The 23,521-nt window shown below is 46.9% G+C and overlaps 1 protein-coding gene across 2 annotated transcripts in view; it reads right to left on the bottom strand.

Moving 5' to 3' along the window:
* Positions 1–15,925, bottom strand: part of LOC135825735 (uncharacterized) — a 23,157-nt gene extending 7,232 nt beyond the window's left edge. The window contains exons 1-6 of one of the 2 annotated variants that reach the window (XM_065338358.1): positions 15,881–15,925; positions 15,269–15,350; positions 3,851–4,219; positions 2,755–3,069; positions 2,230–2,322; positions 30–230 (exon numbers count right to left, since the gene is read on the bottom strand). In XM_065338358.1, coding sequence (XP_065194430.1) covers positions 30–230; positions 2,230–2,322; positions 2,755–3,069; positions 3,851–4,219; positions 15,269–15,350; positions 15,881–15,883 — 1,063 coding nt within the window. In that variant the 5' untranslated portion in view covers positions 15,884–15,925. Of the gene's footprint in view, positions 1–29; positions 231–2,229; positions 2,323–2,754; positions 3,070–3,850; positions 4,220–12,586; positions 12,974–15,268; positions 15,351–15,880 lie in introns of those variants that run through there. The other variant, XM_065338357.1, reaches the window with a different exon arrangement.
* Positions 15,926–23,521: the final 7,596 nt, after the last annotated feature.

The following is a 23,521-nucleotide window of genomic DNA, read 5'->3' as shown; positions in this document are numbered from 1 at the left end:
CATGACTAAATACGTATTCATCACCTTACCTGGCTGAAGGGAGGTGGAGAACGTATAGACGATCAACCCAGCAGATCGGAAGGCAAACATGCCTGGAGGCAATGAGAGGTTTGCCAGCTGGGTGACCATCTGCTTCGTGAAGACACGCTCCACTCTCCACTTGGACTCAAACCAACGGAACAGAGTGATGTTTGAATCGTCTTGTCCGACAGTAGATAGGATGTTGCTGCCTGTACATATGCACACAGGGAGGTGCAGCACATTCCACGAGTCACATGACATGCTGAGTATTACCTAGACAGTCTATAGTAGTGTATACTATGATGTCATAGCCAGTCATTGTGTGATGTCACAGCCAGTCATTGTGTGATGTCACAGCCAGTCATTGTGTGATGTCACAGCCAGTCATTGTGTGATGTCACAGCCAGTCATTGTGTGATGTCACAGCCAGCCATTGTGTGATGTCACAGCCAGTCAACAGGGTACTATTTTTTCAATTCTGGTACATTTACTTCATCCCGCATACAAACAAAGAAAGCAAAGAAAAACAGAGCCTAAAGTAAACTGTCACGACTCAACAGAAAGGGCAACACGAAGTTCGGAACTGCGATTGTGATCCTGAAACCACCAGTTCAATGACTTGGACAAGAACATTACCAAAAGCACACCAAACTTGTATGCGCTTGGTTACAAGACCGGGGAGGGGGGGGACCATTCGAGAGAGGGCTTTATTTTTTCACTGGCTCTTAGAGACTGGGGCACTATTCAAGATAGGGCACTATTAGAGAGAGAGGTCTCTAATCGCGCGAGTACGATATTGTGATCTGCGCTAGTGCTGAAACAAATATCGCCAATATTCGAACATTCATTCATCTAGCTTCGCAGAATGAACATTCGTTGGATGACGAGTACTCGAACTGAAATTTTTCAAGTTTGCTGCCCATGTGCAAGGCAGACCAGAGGCATGATGGTAGTCAGGGAGTCTTAAAATATTTGACAACTCCCTGGTACTAGTCTGTACAAGTGCAACATTCGTGCTTCAGCGCTGTTTTGCGAAGGGTAGAAGCTACACACACCGCACAAGTAAGTCGTGCCTCGAGTCCTCGACTCGGTGTAACTGATCACAGGAAATGAACCCCCACGGACTTGTCACGTGCAGTTTTGCAGTGCTGTTGCAACCAGGATTGCAGTTCTGTTCCAACCTGGATTCAACACAGGCGCTAGACACCAACACGGGAGTCTCAGTACCACGAGTCGTCAATAAAGAATATTCGTTTCTTCAATCGTTAGTGTCAAAAAAGTTCGATTACTGAGAAATTGTGTTTGTTTCAGCCCTAATCTGCGTACTCCCAATAACGTATATTTTAATAGGAACAGGGGTGTTGGAACCGGTGCGGCTGGTCCGGCCAAAATCACACCAATAATTTCATCTTGTGACTTTTGAAGCAATGAAATTATGGGTTATTTCGGCCAATTTACCTAACATTTTTTACGGGGGAGTACCCCGGACCTCACCAATGTCGAATACCTTCCGATGCCCCTGAGGAAAATGCCACAGATCTGGCTCATGACATCACTATAATTTGCAATAGCAAAATATTTCCATTGAAACTGGCACAGTGGCTGAGGAGGGGGGGGGGGGGGAGGGGGGGGGGGGGTGGTAGACCTAGGTGCCCGTAACTTGGAGGTCGGGATAAGAGAGAGAGATGACTGTATACCTATCTAGAGCTGCAGACAGTGGGAAAGTCAGGCAGCTCTTTTACGTCACATCATTCCTGGCCAGTGGGAAAGCCAGGCAGCTCTTTTACGTCACATCATTCCTGGCTGAGAGTGCATTCGAAGCGACGTGAACTGGCAATAGAGCAGCAGAACATCTGAATACCGTGCAGGGGTGTCACAGGACCGTGGAGAGTGGTCTGACCGGGGGTCGGAGGTGGGGGGGGGGGGGGGGGTGGGGGGTTGGGGTGTCTATCTTTGCCAACAAGGTACATTTTAGAGCTCTACAGGTGCTCTGGGCAGACCACCCGGGAGGAAAAATCCTACGACCAAGATCGCACTAGTCATACGGTGTCTCTGTCGTGAATGTGAGCTTGACTGTACATTATATAGCAAGCCAGTCTCGCTAACATGTACTATGGTGTGCAATAGAACATAGGTTTTCATATCCAGGACAATGGTAGAGAGTGTGTTGTAGGATGCGAGGATGGCAGACAAGATCATATCACTTACAGCTGTGTGCGGATGTACGGATATGACCGGGTCTGCACTGACACCGGTCTTCATTTCGTACGGCCACCAAGTTGTCGCTGCCGTTGCAGTACCCTGCAACATTAAACACAGAAACACATTACACTGTAACACTGAACACAGAAACACATTGCACTCAATAGCAATAAACATGTTACACAGCAGGAAAAATACAATTCTTAGTAATCCAGCGGCTATGAATAAGAGTGACAAGACTAAGACATGGCAAATCAAGGCAAACATAGAGCATAGCTTTGGGGGTAGAACAGTGTTCAGGCATAATTCAAGCAAAAGTGCTGCTTATCATATGGGCTACGTCGTGCCAAGTACACCTTACAGTCTGTTCGAATAAGTACTTTGCTGGACTCAATAAGACTTTCTTCGTTTGTTAACTGTGACACAACAACTTGCGAGTTTGCCCAGTTTTTTCATTGCTAAACCCTGAGCAAAAATTGGTCCCACACATACATAGAGTATCACTTGAGAGTAACTCCGCAGGAAACTTACGAGACACGCAAACGGTTGGCCTGGCTGCGGTGCAGGAGTCTCGAAGTACTGCCGACCTTGATGGCGAAAACACCTCGCACTCAGCTGACCCGTTCGTGCCGCTGGTGTAGAGGGGTATGGTGGTGGCGTTGTTGTCTCTCAGCCCCTGAGACGAATTCAGGAGCTGAGAGACGCAGCTGAGCTGCTGCATGTTTGTGGACAACAGCCAACCACCATACCGTTGGCGACACGTCCGGTTTGCATCGTCAGCTGAGAACGAGATGCTGTGATACGTCAATTTGTACGATCCGCACACTGTTGATGGTTCCATATTGGCTACACGGCAATATAACAGGAGACAAAATACGATCATGTCATGTTTACGCACTTCACTTTAACCGTTTGAAAGCCGCCCATACTGGAATGCGCATAAAAGAATGATTTCTTATGAGAGTGTCATCATACATGTTGCACCCAGTGACAGTTCAATTTATCACAGGTGACAATCACTGTTCCCCGTTCTCTGCAGATAGAAGTAAATTTCAGTGGCTAGGTAGAAACAGCTACCAAATGCAAAACACTATTTTGACTCGGCGCCCTCAAGAATGAATGTACTGAAATTGATGTTTGGCCAATTTTATAATTTCAACCTGTAATGATTTTTCAAAGAAGTGTCAGCACCGAGTTAAGTAAAACCAATTTTGTAACCGGACATTTTCATTCCCTTCTCATCTCGGGTGGTTACTGTTACAGGGAATAGTGAACAAATGTCAAACACAGCAACTTATGAAAAGGCGACCCGGAGATAATAACTTTATTATAGCAATACAAAAGTTTTAAATCAGTATTAGTGAAGCGGACATTACGCAAAGAACAGAGAGAATTTGGTGAATAAATTGTCCTGATCGATTTTCTTGGGAATATCATCATAGAAAAGTCGTTTCACAACAGAAGCTATGCAGGGGAACAAAACAACTTATACGTCCAGGGGAGAGTGCGAAGTCCAAACGTGATCTTCACTAATACTATTAATCGCTACAGCAACTTAAAGACCTCAAGCAAAAGAATAGATCCTCAATAATTTACTGTATTGGTACAAACCATAAAATTATCTTACCCTTATTGCGGCCGCAGACGACTCTATAGACGGTTATGCACTGTGTGTCCTCCGGCGGTGAATCAAGTCTAGGAAACGCCAACGTGCAATTGTCGGGATGGCCTCTGACGTCAATGACACTATCCGACAATTGCAAGTTATTTGCCACATCACGGTAGTGAAGTCCATCCAGCAATCTGGTGTAGCTGGTATGGACTTCTGCAAGATCAAGCAACGACAGTAAACTTGACTTGCATGCCGTGATCTGGGGGAAGCTGACGAGATGGCTGCCTTGACGTTGGCAGAACTGCTCGCCAGCAACCCACGTTTCCTGGTTGTTGGTGACATAAACTTCATCACCGCCGTCTCCACAACGAAGCCACGTGTTGACTGCAATAGCACAGGGAGAAAATGAATTATTGTGATAAGTGAGTACTGATCGTTCATCTTTACAGTATGTACAATAACCACAGTGGGTTAATGATGAAGTTAAGGCTAAAATCAAAATTTCACCAGTTGTAGTCTTCGGAGTGCTGAGTCAATGGTCGTGGTCCGAGGAAGCTGAGATGCTCCCTTCCCACTTTAATCCCAATTGAACTCACGCACTTCCACCGAAACTGGGTGACTACGCCCTACTAGATGGGGATTTGTATGCAAAATGTCCCTAAAAGCGCCATTTCGTTCTTATAAAAGCACGGATGACCGCGATTGGCCCAGAATTATGTTGTAGTCTTTTGGACACTGAGTCGACTGGTTTTGGTCCGAAAAGGCTGCAATGCTGCGTTCCTCCTTTATTCTCAATCGAGCATGGTTGAACAAGCGGTCACGTGATCCTGCGTACACCAGTCACCTGGTCACCGTGCCTGCAGGGTACAACATACTAGCCTGTTTGACCTTTTTTGGGTGCAGTCCTGTCACTCGAGTTAAAATCGAGTTGAACCTTGGTGTGAAAGTTGTCGCCTGCTGGCGTGGTGACCAGGTGATTTGGGCACCCAGGAGCACGTGACCGCTTGTTCAACCACGTTCGATTGGGAATAAGGGCCGAACGCTGCATCGCAGCCTTTTCGGACCAAAACCAGTCGACCCAGCGTCCAAAAGACTACAACATATGGGCCAATCGCGGTCATCCGTGCTTTTATAAGAACGAAATGGCGCTTTTAGTGACATTTTGCATACAAATCCCCATCTAGTAGGGCGCAGTCACCCAGTTTTGGTGGAAGTGCGCGAGTTCGATTGGGATTCAAGTAGGAAGGGAGCGTCTCAGGTTTCTTGGACCAAGGCCATTCGACTCAGCACCCCGAAGACTACAACTGGTGAAATTTTGATTTTTGCCTAAGCTTCCCCTTTAACGCTAAGACTGTGAGTGAGTAAGGGACCCAGTGCTCCGGTCCAAGTCATTCAACCGGATTTCAATGTCCACAAAATCATAATCACGACACAACTTTCATTTTTCACTTTCCTTCGGGTTGTTGGTTCAACATTGGACATGTGTAGGGTTTTCCAACATTGGACATGTGTAAGGTTTTCCAACATTGGACATGTGTAAGGTTTCCAACATTGGACATTCAATTTATTCACTGTTTTTAAACTGTTATTTTCTTCAGTTTGTGTTGCTCAGTAAGGCATACAGGAAATACTGTAGTAGATATTTGAATCCGTTGAGAAGTCCAGCGGTCACTGAGCCTTACAGTGCATGTACACGTTAAAAGCTGTAAGGGCGCGGTCACACCAAAACTGTCTGAAACGTGGACAGCTGAAACGCGGACTGGAGCAGTGGCGGTCTGCATGCTCACTACATGGTCACACCAACATGCGCTGACGGGTGGAATGGTTTTGCGCGGGTAAGATAAACTAGTTACTAGTGATTTCCTTCGTTGGCCATGCACAGCCTCTCGTCTGTTGCAAGTTTGGACTACTCTTCGTCCGTATTATTTCTGTGTGTTTGACTTGTTTGCTGCGATGAATTTGATACGCAAACAATGCTTGGCAATTGCCTTTGCTTTGGTCACTGAGCCCATGCTCAGGATCGAACGGAAGGCTGAAGAAAATAATCAAGCAAACATACAGGGCTACTGCAAACTCGATCGAAGAACACAGATTGAACGGAAGGCTGAAGGAAATAATCAAGCAAACAAAATTTAATAGTCTATCCTGCTCTGCTCGCCCGCTTTCCTTGGTCGAAACCAAAAATCAGTAGACAGCAATGAAATTCCTACTGATATTCCCACCCTCAAACAATGCAGAACTCAAGAAAAAATCCACGTCCTGGCGTCCCGGTGGAATTCAGCCGGCCAATTGCTGGTCACCGGTACTGTTCACGGTTTATTTGGAAGCAGCCCTACGAATGGTACGTGACCGACAGCCCGACCATCAGCAGACAACATTCTACCTGAAGAAACAGCTTACGCCGATGACGTAGACTTCATCTCCACATCAAAATCATTCCTTACCAGCGCCCTACCCGTCATCGCAGGCGTCTTCTCCGAATGGGGTCTTACCGTCAATACCAGTAAGACTGAGTGGATCCGTATTTACCTGGAACCCACTTTGGGAGATGCCACCTCTACAACATCTAGAAAGGTCGGCACAACTCGTGGTAAAGAAGCTTGGCGACAGGTGAAGACACTCGGCTCGCTATACGGCTCCGGGGAGGACGTAACGCGCCGTATTGGCTTGGCCGCAAGAGCATTTGGAGACACTCTGAAGTTATGGTTCAAACACAACCTGCTTTCTACACCCATCAAAATTCGTTTATACAACACTTTCGTTCTGCCAATCTTGACCTACAACCTTGCTTGCCATGGCCTGTCCCGTGCACAAGAAAAGCGCCTAGATGTGTTTCATAGGAAACAGCTGCGGTGTACCCTTGGAATTACCTACCCAGATGTCATCTCGAATGCAGATTTATATGCTGTTACTGGCCAGTGCTCTGTATCTGAAATGGCCAAGCGGGACAGGTGGAAGCTATTAGGACATATATTACGCCAGCCAAGTGACATCCCTGCGAATGTTGCTCTCACTGCTTTCTGTACATATGCTACCAGTCAGCCCTTTCGAATAGGTGCACCCCGCTCTTGCCTCACCACAAGTCTCCAGCGAGACGTCCGCCTCACACCTATCTGCATTTTTAAGCCCAGCTGCCTTCGTGATCTCGGCACCTATGCCCGCGACAGAAAACAATGGAGTAACATCTGCTCAGCCATTTAGTCGAGTACTGCTCTTCTTAAATTTGACCTTATTACAAGACTTCTTTTCTTTTTCATTTTGTTCTCCCACTCTCACACACACATGCTCACGGTTAATTCTGCCGTCGTGAGTCCCATTCGGGACGGATACGAGAATAATAATAATAATAATAAATTGCTGGCTGAATTCCGCCAGCGGAAAGTGTTCGCCGTTCCGCGATTTCCATGGAAACCGCCGACAAATTCTGCACGGAATGGTGGAATTTTGCTCGGTTTGACCGCGGCCTAAGTGCGCGCCTCCCCCCCCCCCCCCCCTCCCCCCCGGACAACCCTTTTGATTTCGATATCCACGCCTGTAGAATGGTCTGTAGAGTAAGACTCCTACTGTTTGCGGCGCAAAGCTGACGGAAATTTTAAAGATTCTCCCACTTTCCGTGAGGGTATATGTACGCACGCTAGAAATGGACGTTTGAATGAACTAGTTACGATGTAACGCCATCTTACCGAGTATATAAGTTGTCCCACTGATGGCCTAGCGCAACTGTGCCAGCATTTAACATGACCAGGCCCCGGCCAGCAACAGCTACATTTTAAAGTGGTCAGAAAAAATAATCATCCACTTGACGAAGCGGCAGCGACTTTGACCACTACATATTGTACTATATCAAGCGCAGAATTCTGACTACTGATAGTGCTACTTGACACACGTACACCGGGTCCTTCCACTTCACCAGCGACCATAGACTACTACTACTACTAGTACTTATCCCCCAGAAGTAGCTCGGTAACGGTGGCTGGTTAGGCTGGGGCGAAAACAAGCTTGATTTGGGGACCTGATACAAAGACTAGAAGCTGACACAGTACAGACTCAGTGGCCGGCTGCGTTTCTTTGCCAACTCAAAAATCAAAGCTCAAACTCAAACTTCAAAGTAATCAAAGTCAAACAAAGCCAGAGCGAAGCCAGCGCTACATTGTTCCCATGACAATAAAATGGCAACTGATGAATCGTTTCCATACCAATAACAAAATGCGATAACAAAATCACACCCACTCGCCACGCGGCGGTCAGCTCTAGCTCCAGACTGAAGTACATCTACATGTACATAAAAAAATTCCTGTGCTCTCACATTAATAATAATAATATTCGCGGGATTCGCGTCGGAAACACACAAACTAGCCTTCGCATCCGCAGGCCACCACCATGAGTCATGACCACTATGCTGTCCCTCCAGCAATCCGCGGACAGAAAGTTGAAATTCTGCGCAGAATTCTGCGGCACAAATCGCTACATTTTGCGGCGGATAGCGTGAATTCTGCGGTATTTCTGCGGCGCTGCACCGGCGAAAAGACATGGCTATTATGCTATGTACAAGTATCACTAAAAAAATTAGTGGTCGAAAACACACGATAGGCTCAAGACAATACAGTAACGAAGAAAACTGGTACAGTTGCTGTACTGTCCATTGCACCTGCACACCAAATGGCCTGGGTTTCTGTGTAAAATTGCAAAACTTTGAATGCAACAAAATAGCGACAGGACACTGCACTGTGCATGTGCACGAATATGAAGCGCGTGCTCGCATTGCCCCCAAACCGTGATTTTTCACGATTCTGCGGTGAAAACTGTGAATTCCGCGGGATACTGAAAAAACATGAATTCCGCGGAATTCCGCGGATTTTACCGCGGCCGCGGAATCGCGGATTCCTGGAGGGACAGACTATGCCTGTTAACCTTAGTGGCTAATGCAGACCTCGCATTAGCGCAACTAACCGCGCGCCACACATTAGCGCCTCCAAATGGCACTTGTCCATAAATCGCGCAGGCTCATTGGAGCATCACTTTTGACAGCGATGTCCCAATGTAGCGCCACCTTTTTGATGTTTCACTAAGTACAGCGCTACTCTTGAGACAGTACGCTAAACACCGCGCTTTATCACGCTTTATAATACTGTGGTTCATTCTATGGAGGTCATTCTTTGCCGGACAATCCTTCAAAGTTACTATGGCTCTACCGTGCAAAACAACGAAAGGTGGGGAAGGCGCTTCGTGCAGCGGCTATATCTATAGAAAGGACAAACGGAAGAGAGACGGGACCATCACGTGGTGGTGTACTGAAGCTACTTGCAGAGGGAGGCTAATGACAACGGACGTGTTGCTGGAAGACGAAGAAGACTCGTCCCCGGAAGAAGTGGGAGAGCACCATCACCCTCCAAATCCTGAGGCAACTCAAGTCCGTGGGATAGTGACAAGAATGAAACAAAGACCCAGACAGGAATTCCTTTCTATTCTTTCTAGTTACCAGGAAGAGACAGCGAACATCGCCCCAAATGTTCATTCACTGGACGCCAGCCTCTATAGATGTAGGAGAGAACGCTATCCGCCTTTGTCGCAGACCAGGGCAGCCATAGTCGTGGCAGGCAGTTTCCGCAACACTGTAAACGGCGAAAGATTCTTCCTTGCTGGCTTGAATGGCAACGACACCACACTGGTGTTTGTGTCGGATGCAGATTTGGGTTTGGGATTGTGGAACAGTGAAGAGTGGTTTATCGACAGTACCTTCAAAGTAGCGCCCCTCCTCTTCATGCAACTCGTAACAATCCATTGCATGAGCGGAAACAAATGCCTACCCTTCGTTTATGCTCTTCTTTCAAGGTAGACTAGGCAAGCTTACACTGATTTACTTCGGTGTTTATAAGATACAGCTAATGAACGTGGCCTTGTGCTGCAGCTCATGTATGCTGCGCAATAAAAGTTGCGATGAAGTGAGGCCACATGTATTTTTTGTACATTTACCGGTGCATGTCATTCTAAACTCTGTTGTACTGATCTGAGCGCGTGAGTAATTTTCTGTGGAGGTCTTGTTGTCCGCTATCGCCGAGCCTAGTAATATTAGGCTTGCATGAAGAATGACCACGGCGGGGCGCGACTACTTGTACAATTTCAGACAGTCTGAAATGGCGACCATAGACATGGCACGCACCACGGGGGTGATGTCAAAGGTTTTGTTCCCATTCAGTCTTGGGTTTGGCTTATTCTCACACAATAAAAGGGAGTGCGACCACTGAGAGTATTGACCGACCAAGCTATCCACCTCTCGCCCTAGTCACTGCCGGTGTCCACGATCACCTCCGTGGTTTTCCAAAGAATGATATTTTCCAAACCTCAGCGGGATTGGTCAAATACAAGTACAAGTACACGTACCGTACATGACAGACTGTCAGACTATTTTTTTATTTACAGCCAGTGTCTGGTCGCAAACCGGATCAGCCATGTCAGCGACACGCTTGGGGGTACTTGGACCAGCTTGGAAGAAGAACACCCGGGTTAGTCAATCAGGGAGACCTACCGGTACGATTCCCTGATGTACAGTAGCCGTACTTGAATGTACAAGAACCCGGGACTGATCGGGTTGCAAGAGTTGCGCCAAGTGCACGTGTACCCGTTTGGTTTGAAATCCTAGAGCCGAGGAGGCATGTAGCTGGTTCACTGTCTGGTGGTCTTGGCTCTGTTACGTAACTCGTTACGTTCTTCTCTACACCATACTCTATACTACGTCTGTGACCTAGTCATTACTGGACGAGAACGTGCTCAGCTCACTCGTTCACCGAAGCAATCCATCCCAAGTCCACTCACGCTTATTGTTTTACAACATGTGTATTACACTCTAGAGCTACCGGAGACCACGTACCGGCTAATGTCGTTATCCCATTGCTACGCCTATGTATAATATGCCTGTGCCTAGTATTCCTGTAGACCTATGAAGACTATCAGATTATTGTAGTCCTGCAGACTGAGTGCAGTATTCGACTGGGACTCTGTACACTGACTGACTGACTGACTGACTGCACTGACTGCAGTGTACACTGACTGACTGTCTGCACTGACTGCACTGACTGACTGTCTGCACTGACTGACTGCAGTGTAGAATGTATCACTATACTAGTCTACAGACAGTCCAGAGGCAGAGGCACGGAGAGACACTTGTCAGCGACACGCTATCGTGTGTCACCATTGGCACGTCTGGAGCAAATAATTATTGTAGACCTACACGGCTACAGACTCAGTGTATCTGTGACGTGTGATGCACATCATGACTGTACAATCATGTGCACTCATAATAATTATCAGACATTCTCTCTCTCCAGCTCTCCTCCTGACGTCGATGCAATAATTATTATTTTACGGAGCCAACACGAGTGATTGCTTGGACACTACGACTGTGTGCTTGCATGTACAGCGTGCACATAGTCATAGGATCCGTCTAGCTCTGCGATCGCGACATGAAGCCTGAGTGGAGCTAGATGAAGTGTCGAGTCACAGACAATGCCAGTGTCAGTGCATGTCCTACCTGTACGTGTACACATGTCCGCGCGTGTCGAGACGTATTCCCTTTGACAGATGCCAGAAGATAGACTACACAACCTGACACAACATGACAGGCTCAGGAGGGTGCTTGACAACTCAAGGTCAGAGGATACGCGCCATGACAGGGCAACGCGTGTCCTGCTAAATCGGACACAGGGGACTATCGTAAAGTAACCGTGAACTGTTAGAGAACAGTAGAAACGTGCACGTTCCGTTCCTTAGTGTCACGCTCTAGACAATACAGTACAACACCGTAACAACAACAACAACAACAACAATACAACTTTACAAGCACGAGAGCCAGAGTATCAGCTTCTGCGTAGAGCACTGTCCTGGACATGGAAGTACAGTCGGAGGACCGGTGCCCGCGCCCTCAGTGCCTACAGAACGTAGCATGCAGTGCGCGTGCACACGTTGATCGTAGTGCACAATGTACTACCGCCAAGTGCCAGCGCCCTCGCCCTGGGACCGCTTGGCAACAGGGGTTTGCCACGACAGTACAGTAGGTGTACTACTACTAGTCAGTAGTTCCTGTAGTGACTGAAGTTCTACTCTAGTAGTACTACTAGTACTACTTCCAGTATCCCACTTCCCAGCATGCAGTAGGCCTACTTGTACACACAGCGTCCAACGACGTTACCATGGTTACGTCTGTAGACCATGCTACTAGTACTAGTACGTACAGCACAGTCCTGTGAAGTCCCAAAATCAGCAGCAAACACAATGGCCATTGTCTCACACAACGCAGTGCTCTATGAGTATGAGTCACATCGCTACTCTACGTGGAATGAAACCAGAGGGCTCATAACGGGTGATATCTTGATGGTGCCAGCAGCTATGGAGGACAAATAGCTTACTGACCTTGTAGTGCTAAGACACTGTTCCTATGATACATGCTGCTGTAACACACATCCGACCTATTTTTCATTACGTACCATCGCATCTCCGGTAATCGTCCAATTCTCATCACTCTCCCCCCCCCTCTCATACGTGTAATAGTTATCTAGGTGGTATACCTGGTATCCGCAAGGGGACGAGCTCTGTGAAACAGGAGGTCTCTAACATATCTTACCACTATCCGCAGAATCCACTAGGGGCTGGTTATCTCTACTGTTACCGCATACCCCAAATATCCCACCTCTTATTCGCACAGGTTTTGTCCTAAGAATACCATGAATGTTAACGTTCGATTCCGCGACACCTTACCTACACGGAGGGATACTGCTCGCTCGCATGGGTGCCATTCCTCTTCGACATGGATGAACTCTGCTCTGGGTGGATGCGGCTCGCTGATCTGCTTCATTTTCTAAGCCCCGCTCGATCCCGCCGCGTTCAAAGTACTAAAATGCACACCGTCATCTACGCAAACATTCACTCTTGTCAGAACTGTACTTCTGGTGTAGTACGTTAAGTGGATACCAGCACACTGCCTGAGAAGACTACTGGCAAACAAGTGGTCAAGATCGTGCTAGCTAGTCGCTTTGAACTTGCAGAAACAAAGTTACGGACCAAAGCGGACATGCACGCTATGCACAATGCCTATAACAATTACCGATCTACTGATTCTGCCCGACAGACCAGGCTCCATAAGTATTTAATGCTGCATCGAATACGCCGACGTCAAGGGCAAGGACTATGCTGTCACGCTCACGGCTTGTGATGCAGGCAGTCAAGGCGCAATCAAACCAATGGACAATTTGTCACGCTTATCATTACACTTTGTCACTGGTCTGTGGTGGGGCCAGTTTGAAATCTGGCGAAAAAGGCAATTAGCTACCCGGCCCAGTGCTGTCCGGAATCACGTTGTCCATCATGAAGTTGTCTCGCATGTCTGACGCCAAGCAGAGGTGTCTAGAGGATCGCGATCACAGAGATCACAGAGTCACTACCCTGGACTAGTCATCATCAGCTGTACCAATCGATGCCAGTGCACTAGTCTACAGAAACAAGTCAACGTCTCACGTCATGTGAGAATGCTGTGCTATCCTGAACTGGCGGGGATCTGGCTGTTGTACGGTTTCTCCAAGCCCGCTGTGGTGTAACCATATCCAGTTTACGATAGTACTGATGGCAGCAGTTACGACGAGGAACTTACAGTTCACGGGTAGTTACGACGACTAACTCACAGTTCACGGCCTTAACGATAACTATAACTTTGGACTATTGACGATAGATCACGTCCGCTTGAATGAGCATGCAGGTAATCCTTTATCCTCAAGAGGCATGCCAACAAATCCAACGTTAACCCTCACGCAAATACATGTAGTTAGTGCAGACGTATGCCATTGTGCTGAGAAGGGTTCTTTGTTACGGTTGTGTTGGGTTAAACTATTCAATAGTAGGTGGTAATGATTGTGACTGGGCTAAGCTTGCTCGTGAAAGAAGCTTTCTCCAACAAAGATACTACAATATCTGTTCTTGGGACAAATATTCCCCCGAAGCTAGGCTTTCTGTGCCTTGGTTGCTTATTGACACAAAATTTTCAATCGCTGGCTCAAACCTGACATTTCTGGATTAAGATTAATGCAATAATGGCACCTTCAAGACAAAAATCAATATCCCAGCAGTGCCAATCTGATATATCTATATCATTTTTACAGCATCTAGTTCGGATCATGTTCATGTAAGGAGTTTAGCTGGGGCCAGAACCGTCAGCGAAGTGTTCCACTTCGTACTCACTATCTCTCTCTCTCTCTCTTCCTGTTGGTCTGTCTCTCTCTCTGGCTCGGTCCCCTGTCTCTATATTTGTGCCTCACACTCTATATCTGTTTATCTTTCTCTCTATCTCTCTCTACCTATCTATCTCTCTCTCTCTACCTATCTATCTACATGTATTTATCGATCTATCCCTTCCGCTCACCTCCCAGTAAAAGGTGGCCGGACTAAATAGCTAAGAACACTTGTTTCATGACTTCGTTTTAGCGAAATCTCTGCATGGCTAAACTATGACGCAAAGCGTTATGGAATTCTACACATACATGTACATGTTATGTACATGTTATGTTATGTCATTGATCACTATTGGGACGACCAATCAGTTTAGCGTTACCATGGGCACAATGAATCTAGCAGCACGAGGCATCATGCGGGAGCTCTGGGGTCTGGTGGTGCTTAGTCACGTGATGAGGCTCAAACCTTAGTACTAGTAGTAGTACTAGGTACTCCTGTTACGTGCTCTGCACAGTCGATTGTGATATGCGCGCATGCCATGGACTAGAGTTGGCTTTTGCACGGATATGAAGCCATGCGACCACGGGTTTCCTACTTGCACTAGGAATGCTCATCTCTTCAGACACGCAAGAAACCACACAATCACACTTGACGTGACGTGCACTTCGCAAAAGTGGCAAGTCTGCCTCATGATAGCTCACTACCATCCCAAGTCTTTCCTGGACGTCATAATTGCGAGCAATTGAACTCTGCACCCCTTCAAAGGCACGACGCAACACCGATAATTTCGACGAAAAATCGGCTCTAGATCGAATTTCAGCTACATATACATCGCATATCGCCTAAAGCAACTAAAGCGTTTCCACTCCCCCCCCTTTTCCACGCAGAAAAACGCAAGATCTCTATCACGGCACGGCACAGAGCTGCTACTAGTATACTGTTCAACACAAGCTAGTCGTCGTAAGATCAAATCTCAACTGTACGATACTAAGTCTTGTACTTCTATGCATATAACACAGCTACTAAGTCGAAATAGCGCGAAATGATCAAATCATGAACCTAGCTAGCTCCCTTCCACACTTCCAATCGATCTGTATAAATTGCCGAGCAAAAAAAAGTCGAGCTCCGCTCAAAGCTCTAGTGCAGTAGTGGAGTTTTTGATAGGCACAAGCACTTCTATGTACGCAGGCATGCACACATTAGATGGTCGTGACTTACGTTCTTGTCCGCGGCTCTCCGAGGTGAAAAGGAGGATGAGGACAGAAGCCAGTGCAAGCACGGACATAACAACTGATCCAGCCTGTAGCACAAACACAGGAAAATTACAAAATATGTCTGCCGCTTTGATGAAGCCTGGAAACAATGTGTATTTGCGTTCAGAAAACATGAAGTTTGTGTGATTATTTCGCGTGAACCATGGTACCAGGTTCTGAGAATAATTTTGAACAGGAACAGTTTTCATTTCCACTCAGCCGTATTACAATTATTATTATCTGATGGTGAACATGCTGCAGGTTTCTTTACCAAGCGCCACCATCCCTGGTCCATGCACTCACAGTGCATGTGTGTGTAGTGCTGAGATGGCCCGCGCGCTACGCCACTCACGAATCTACACTTGCTACCTACCACCTTCCCAGTTTGGCAGGAGCAGATTGGACCAAGACATCATCGTCAAAGCATTACATGGTTAACAAGCATCTCAGGGCGACTGGTTTCGTGTATGTGTGTGCGTTTATGTAGGCACAATACGAAACAGTTAGCTATTGCCCCTGACAAGAATAATGAACATGACAGGCAGTGCGAAGATAAATTAGAATTATTATTTCTTACCATGCTTGTCAATCTGTAACACTATAGAAGATTGTCTTCTTGAGCTGGTCGGCGGAATATAGAATAAGGGAATGCACACAACACACCAACTGTAAGCAATGCACCTCTGCTGTCACGAGCACAACAACAGTGAATGTAAGTTACCTTGTGAAAATTGCATTCTGAAGAGGATGCGTGGGGTAGCGTACCTATTTATTGCCGGGTAACTGTAGCGTAGCACGGCAACCATAGAGATAGCGTGCTTGGGAAACATGTCGAGCGCCGGGACAGCAGAATAACCGTAGGTAGGTAGAGCGGCACGGCTTGCTGATAGAGTGGCGTGCAGGAACCCCTGCTGGAGAAGAGAGTATGGAACTTGTACATTAGCATGTACACGACCCAATGGCTGCAGATTGAAATAAGTATGTGTCGTTGTTGGACCTACCAGCCCCAGGCCAGCTAGCCGGATAACCCGTGCAGGGGAGGGACGATTCGGAGACACGCGGCCAAATTCTGTTTAAACACTCTGGCGCCTTATCCTGCTTTCCAAGCGTTGCCATCGTGTATGTGTGATGTAGGGTGGATCATGAAACTGTATCTAGGGAAAGTGGGACATGCACATGTATGTCACGGTTCTGAGGCTTAGGGCATGAGCTTGATCACTATCCACGGTCACTTAGGATGGTGGGCTGACCGCGTGGTGATATCGTCTGTCATGTTCACAGTCTGCTGGGCAAAGTTGACTTGTGATACCTGCTTTAGGTGTTGTGTCAATGTGTTATGCGTGCGGGAAGGGTGTTTGCATAATGATACAACACCGTGCAAGGCATGGATGGGAGGGAAGTGAGTGTCCCATGCGTTTGTTGCCTTCGGTGTTCATGTGTGTGTGTGTGTCTGTGTGTGTGCGCGCGCGCGGGTGTGTGTTGCAAGAAGTGGTTATCGGTCAACATAGAAAATCAAATGTATCTCCCACAACGTCTTGGGTTTCCACGGATATGAGCGACATGTACTGTACAAACATTGATAGCATAGTTTACCACCTTCCTTTTCTTCTGTATTTCGTCCTTCATTGCCAACAGGCACAGGTTATTAATTCGTACACGACATGGAGACTGTCGCTGGCACTGTCTGTGAAGACAGTAAAACTCGAACGCCCAAGGCACTGGATCACGCCAGTATTGCGAGCAAACCGACATAATAATGGATAGATGATCCCAGTTTCTAAAACACCTCTTCTGATTTGTCCCGCACAATGAGTGTGCCAAAAAAGCGACAGTCGATATCGTACATGTATGAGTGTATGTTGAACAGTTTCAAGAGGGCGCACTGAGAAAAGTGAAAATGGAGAAGGAGGGCCTTGCGTTAGCAAAAGGGGCATGCATCAGGCGCATTTGTGCAGAGACATTGGCAGGTAATCAGCGGAATGACACACAAACACACACACACAATTATCCAATGATTATCTGTGGGATAACGTTGCGTAAACATGCCTCTTATGGATGATATTGGAAGAGATGCACAGAGCGACAGAGAGAAACAGGAACAGGGAGAGAGAAAGAGAGAGTGAGAGAGGGAGCGAGAGAGAGACAGAGAGAGAGAGAGAGAGAGAGAGAGAGAGAGAGAGAGAGAGAGAGAGAAAGAGAAAGGAAAAGAGAGAGCGAGAGAGGAGAGAGAGAGAGAGCGAGAGAGAGAGAGAGAGAGAGAGAGAGAGAGAGAGAGAGAGAAAGAAAAAGAGAGAGCGAGAGAGGAGACAGGGAGCGAGAGAGAGCAAGAGAGGAGAGAGAGAGAGACAGAGAGAGAGAGGGAGAGAGAGAGAGAGAGAGAGAGAGAGAGAGAGAGAGAGAGACAGAGAGACAGAGACAGAGAGAGAGAGAGAGAGAGAGAGAGAGAGAGAGAGACAGAGAGAGAGAGAAAGAAAAAGAGAGAGAGAGATAGGAGAGACAGAGAGCGAGAGAGAGCAAGAGGGGACAGAGAGAGAGAGAGAGAGAGAGAGAGAGAGAGAGAGAGAGAGAGAGAGAGAGAGAGAGAGAGAGAGACAGGGAGAGAGAGAGAGACATGGAGAGAGAGAGTGAGAGAGACAGATACATGGAGAGAGAGAGAGGAAGCGAGCGAAAGAGAACAAAAGGGAATGAGAGAAAGAAAGCGAGAAACAGAGAGACTGGACGAGGAAGCAAAATAGAAAGAATGAGAGATAATGATGAACTGCAAAGAATCCTGGTTCGAGTCCTGGTGGTTAGAGTCAAATTGTTCTTCAGACTGTTCCCGTTCGCATCGTTTCCCAGCAAAGCAATAAATGCAAAGAGTCTGCAAAGAGTCTGTTCATGATTGCTGCGTGAGACGGCGGATGGAAAGCACCAAAGAGATCATAGTTGGCTTATGCAGTATAGACGGAAGGGGCACATTAGGGGGTGACTTCCCAAGCCTCCATGTATACTTGGCTTTTTTCCGCATGGAGTCATGCTGTTCGGTCCAATGTGCAAGCCCATTGTGGAAAGTGCTCCTTTGATGGTCCAGTCCAGAGATTCAGACACTGTGATCGGCAGTCTAGAACTGAGCAGTGCGTAGCACTCGTGTTGCAACAAGCCTTTTGGATGGTTTACTGCCTTCAGTGTACGGTTGTTTGCCTTCATTTCGCGAGGGGGGGGGGGGGGAGGGCAGGAGATGAACTACATGACCTATGAGTACAATGTAGAATTGTAGTGTGAGCTGTACTACTGAGTAGTGTCAGCGCACTGAGCGCAGTCCTTGCTCGCAGCAGGAGGTACGGATCTTACAGTGACGTTTCCATGTCACGGCGTTTGTACACTAACCTATGCTGCTCCTTGTTTGTTTTCACGTTCACTTTCCTGTATAAGTATTTTTATTGCCTTTCTCAGGCTTAGTAACTTTCTCAGTGCTGTGCTCTGCAGATCTCTGTGGAAGGTTCTTCAAAACACTCTTTGTTTGAAGTTGATTTGTATATCGACACTCGCATGTTCCAACAGGCAATCAGCTTGGGCTTATGCCTATCTTTCCCTAGTTGGACCTGCAGGTTATGCTATCTCTCATGATGGTGTTTCTGGCCACTGACTGTGTATATGTGTTATGCATGTAGAGTGTAAACGTTAGTGCCGTGCACTGACAATCATCACTCATGACGTCATGTCACTGTTCTGCCATTCGCTGTCCACCATATGTGCAAGGTCACTTATGAATTCCAGTGAGCCCCAAATGCTTTAGTGGACTAGCGTTGAATGATGACATATAAACCATCACAGAGAACATCAATTGCAAGCAAAATACATGACAAGATGAAGATGCAACGACATGATATTGGCAAGACAAAGAGCAAACTTAATGCTCTGCACTTGGTCAGTCAGGGACATTGATTGCATTCAGCGAAGATCGTCGAGCGAGCCGTACTCCCGGTGCCGAGAGGCCAGCTTACGCCCCAGTATTGCACCTTCCCCATGTGTATCTCTTACCGAGACTCCCTCGATTTACACTATGGCTTGTGAAGAATCCATGAATACAAAAAAATACAAGACAAAGTAGATGTTGTGTAGTCATACTGGCTGAAGTTAAATTAAAAAATCGCAAAAGATAGCATGTCCTCTGTTGCTTGAATCAGCAGGGGAGATCGTCGATTGTTTAAAACACAAGCAGCGAAGATTTTGTGGTTTGTAGTACAGAACAATAGTTTTTTTTAAAGAGGATTTCGATTTTAGGTTTTCCAGTGTTCCTTGTAGGCCAACTGAGCAGTGACAAGTCACGTTTGGTGTTGATGCCCTTGACTGTAGGATTAAATAATATTCATCCAGCCAAACTCAATGTGTGGTGGTCTGCATGGCTGGGTGTGCTTGTGTCTGTGTGTGTGCGTGCGTGCGTGCGTTCGTGCGTACGTGCGTGTGTGTATTTGCACGTCTGAAAGGAATTACTTGATCGTGCAGTAGTAACAGTGCTCAGTAGCATATGCTGGCTCACACAACTGACGTGAATACGCAGGTAACACAACTAACAGGAACACACGCAACTCACATGAATACTAAAATATTCTATTATTTTTATTTCTTTTACTAGTACTCGTCGTACACTGGTACCAGCTGTGCCATAGCTATGCCACGAACTGTCCATCTGGTCTACAGTCACACGGACGTAAGAGCAACCAATCTAATCCTAGACCATACAATCTCCTCTCACAATGGTTGCACTGTCAGTGCTGCTGTGCTCTGCTCGTATCGTCGCAGACGTTGACGGGTTGAAAACCGCTCCGCAGCCCCTTTCCATTACTCATGTGTGCCTAATGTCACACTATTCGTATCTCAGACACAACATGCTATCAAGTTGTCATGCTTGGGTTGGCACTAGCATCCGCACATTACTAAGTCGCCAGGCCATATGTTTGCAATGGTGACTTCACGCTTACAAATCACCTGTACGGTCTTCAGTAAAATCACACACGTCGTCTGCAGCAGAAGTTGCTGTGGAATCATCCACTGTGCGTATTTTTGACTGAATGATGTACTACAGTAAGATCGGGCGCCGAAGAACGCAGGGGCTCGAGCGCAGCCTAGGAAAGTTCTTAAATTTTTGATTCTAGCCAGACCGTTCTTATTCACACGCGCGCGCCGCGCGGCGAGTCGAGTGACGTCATGACGTTTGTCATGTACATGTACATGACATGTAGTGCAATGTAGTACTTCTAAACTAGTGGGTGTCGTAAACATGGTAAATGGGAATGACTGTACATGTAGCAGTTACTGTTTACACGTGTACATGACATGTACTCACCTCCCATACATGTACAATGTAGATCTACGTACAATGTAGATCTAGTGTTCTTACATCTGATAATTCTAGCCTGGACTGTTCTTAAATTTTGCCGGTTTTCCAGCCTGGGTGTTCTTCGGCGAGGTGTTCTTCGGCGCCCGATCTTACTGTACTTCTAGTAGTGGTAAGTTCATGTTGATCACTGACACTCACAGTTGCTAGATATACCGGTACATGTACTAGAAAGTATGGCCGCGCCGGTCCCTAGGCTTTCAGGGAACCAAATCGGCCAGCCGAAAAATTCGCCGAAAACGAGACTTATCGAAAAATCGCTAAGATTTTCGCCGATTATGGAGGGTTCCTTTGAGAGTCTCCGAAAATCTAGCAAATGTTGCAAAGTGCGTTTACGAGCGAATGATAATGTTGCTGCAAGCATGGCCGCACGAGCTCTCTACTTCAGTACTTGTACAGTCGTCCCTCTCTAATCCGGCACTTTATAATCCAGCACCCTCGATAAACCAGCACAATTTTCAGTAGCCAAAATCTCCTCTTCATGTACATTGCAGCAGTAAATCAGATTTGTTAATCCAGCACCCTCCCTAATCCAGCAGATTTTCGTGGCACAAATGGTGCCGGATTATAGAGGGACCACTGTAGTACTAATGTGTTGAGGTCGTGTGACTCGCGTCCTTTGATCCCCTCTCAAACAAACATTAGCCATTAGGAGGATCGTTCCTGGTAAAATACTACGCTACAACGAGGTACGTACAGTTGTGGCCAGTTCCATTTAGCAGAGCTGTATTTCCAATATCTCACCAATTTTGAAGCCAATATGCTAAAATATCTTTTAGCTGATTTTCCATTGATTTTCCAAGTTATTCCAATTTTGCAGCTGATTTTCGAACAATCAGCTGATTTTACAGCCGAATCTGATGTATTTTTGAGCTAAGCAAAAAGCCGAATAGGCGAAAAAACGGGCCGATTTGGGGAAAGCCTAGCGATCTCACATGAAAAGTTTGCACCTCTTTTTTGCGGAGGCGAAAAGCGTAACTACAGCAGCCGCTCTTGCAGAACACACGATGCAGCGGTCACATATACATTGTACTGTGTTCCGCAACGCTTCGCTTTGGCGGAGGGAATGCAAATGCAGCACGTACACACATGTACAAACAACACCAGAACTCAGTGCCAGAACTCGGCAGAAGTAGCACACCAAAGCCACCACCATGCACGTTTCGCCAAAGCGGAGGTTCCGCTCGCATTTTTTTGGCGGAGCGAAATCCAAACTTTCCACCAAAGCCGTTGCCGAGGCAACGGCCGAGCCATAAATTACGCTTTGGCAGCGCCGCCAAAAAAGTGCATGTGTGTGTGTGTTTTGCTTACTAAGGCCACAGCTTCCAATCATGACATGCAAAGCAGCGGTGCAGCATCGCACCATGAATCGTGGACGTGTTGATGGAGTCTGATGTGCTCCACCGACCTAGGGTCTCGGCTTCACTGCACAGCAAACGCGTCGAAAGAAAACGGGGAGCTAATAATTATCGGGAGATGGGGGGGGGGGGGGGCGGGAGAAGAAGGAGGAGAGAGAGAGAGAGAGAGAGAGAGAGAGAGAGAGAGAGAGAGAGAGAGAGAGAGAGAGAGAGAGAGAGAGAGAGACAGAGACAGAAAGAGAGAAAGAGAGAGAGAGAGACATGGAGAGAGAGACAGGGAGGGGGGGGGGAGAAAGAAAGAAGAAGAAGCGAACGAAAGAGAACGAAAGAGAATGAGAGAAAGAAAGCGAATTCTGGTAGTGAGAGTCAATTTCGTCTTCAGACTGTTCCCGTTCTCATCTTTCCCCAGCAAAGCAATGTATGGAAGGAGTCTGCAAAGAGTCTTCAAAGAGTCTGTTCATGATTGCTGCGTGAGACGGCAGGATGGAAAGAACCAAAGAGATCATAGTTGGCTTTTGCAGTATAGACGGAAGGGGCACATTAGTGGGTGACTTCCCAAGCCTCCATGTATACTTGGATTTTTCCCGCATGGAGTCATGCTGTTCGGTCCAATATGCAAGCCCATTGTGCAAAGTGCTCCTTCAATGGTGATGATGATGACCTTATACTGGGATGGGTGAGAGGGAGAGATAGATAGATAAATACATGTAGATAGATAGATAGATAGATAGAGATAGATAGAGAGAGAGAGAGAGAGAGAGAGAGAGAGGAGAGAGAGAGAGAGAGAGAGAGAGAGAGAGAGAGAGAGAGAGAGAGAAGAGAGAGAGAGAGAGAGAGAGAGAAGAGAGGAGAGAGGAGGGGGGGAGGGAGAGAGAGAGGGAGAGAGAGAGAGAGGGAGAGAGAGAGAGGGAGAGAGAGAGAGGGAGAGAGAGAGAGAGATAGAGAGGTGCGACCGCGGCCTAATAATTACTGAAGTAAATGTTTCACCCTAAAATTCACCGTTCGCTTGAGACTCAGTTAGAGTTTCAGCATCCGTCTAGGAAGGCCATCATTCTGCAAAGGTCAACGGCTTGGAGGTAGAAGAATTTTATCCAGCCGTGCTAACTCACAGTTAATTGGGAACTCTTGGTCTGACAGGCTGACACGAGAGAAACAGGGATGCAGCGAATGGGATGTCTTTGACCACTTTGCTGGTGCGCTGATCTACTCACTTCTCACCGCTTTAGGAGCTACATCTGCGCCTTTGATCTTTACAGGCTGGTAGTGTGCCCTTTTTTTTTTACAGTTTTAAAATCATTCTTCCAGCATAGTTTTACTTTTATTTTTCATTCGTCCCCTCGGCATTGACAAGGAATCTGACCAGTAAAACAATCTCTCCTGTTTTCATTTATTTATTTTATTCATTTATTGGTTCACAATCACATGGAACTAGCCAATGAAAAGGTGATGTGGGCGATAGCCAGCCATGGCGGTAATAGAGCTA

This window comes from Sycon ciliatum, chromosome 10 (genome assembly GCF_964019385.1).
Source record: "Sycon ciliatum chromosome 10, ocSycCili1.1, whole genome shotgun sequence".
In the NCBI taxonomy this organism is placed as follows: Eukaryota; Metazoa; Porifera; class Calcarea; order Leucosolenida; family Sycettidae; genus Sycon; species Sycon ciliatum.
The sequence above is the reverse complement of the archived record's forward strand: the minus strand, read 5'-3'. Positions and strand labels throughout refer to the sequence as shown.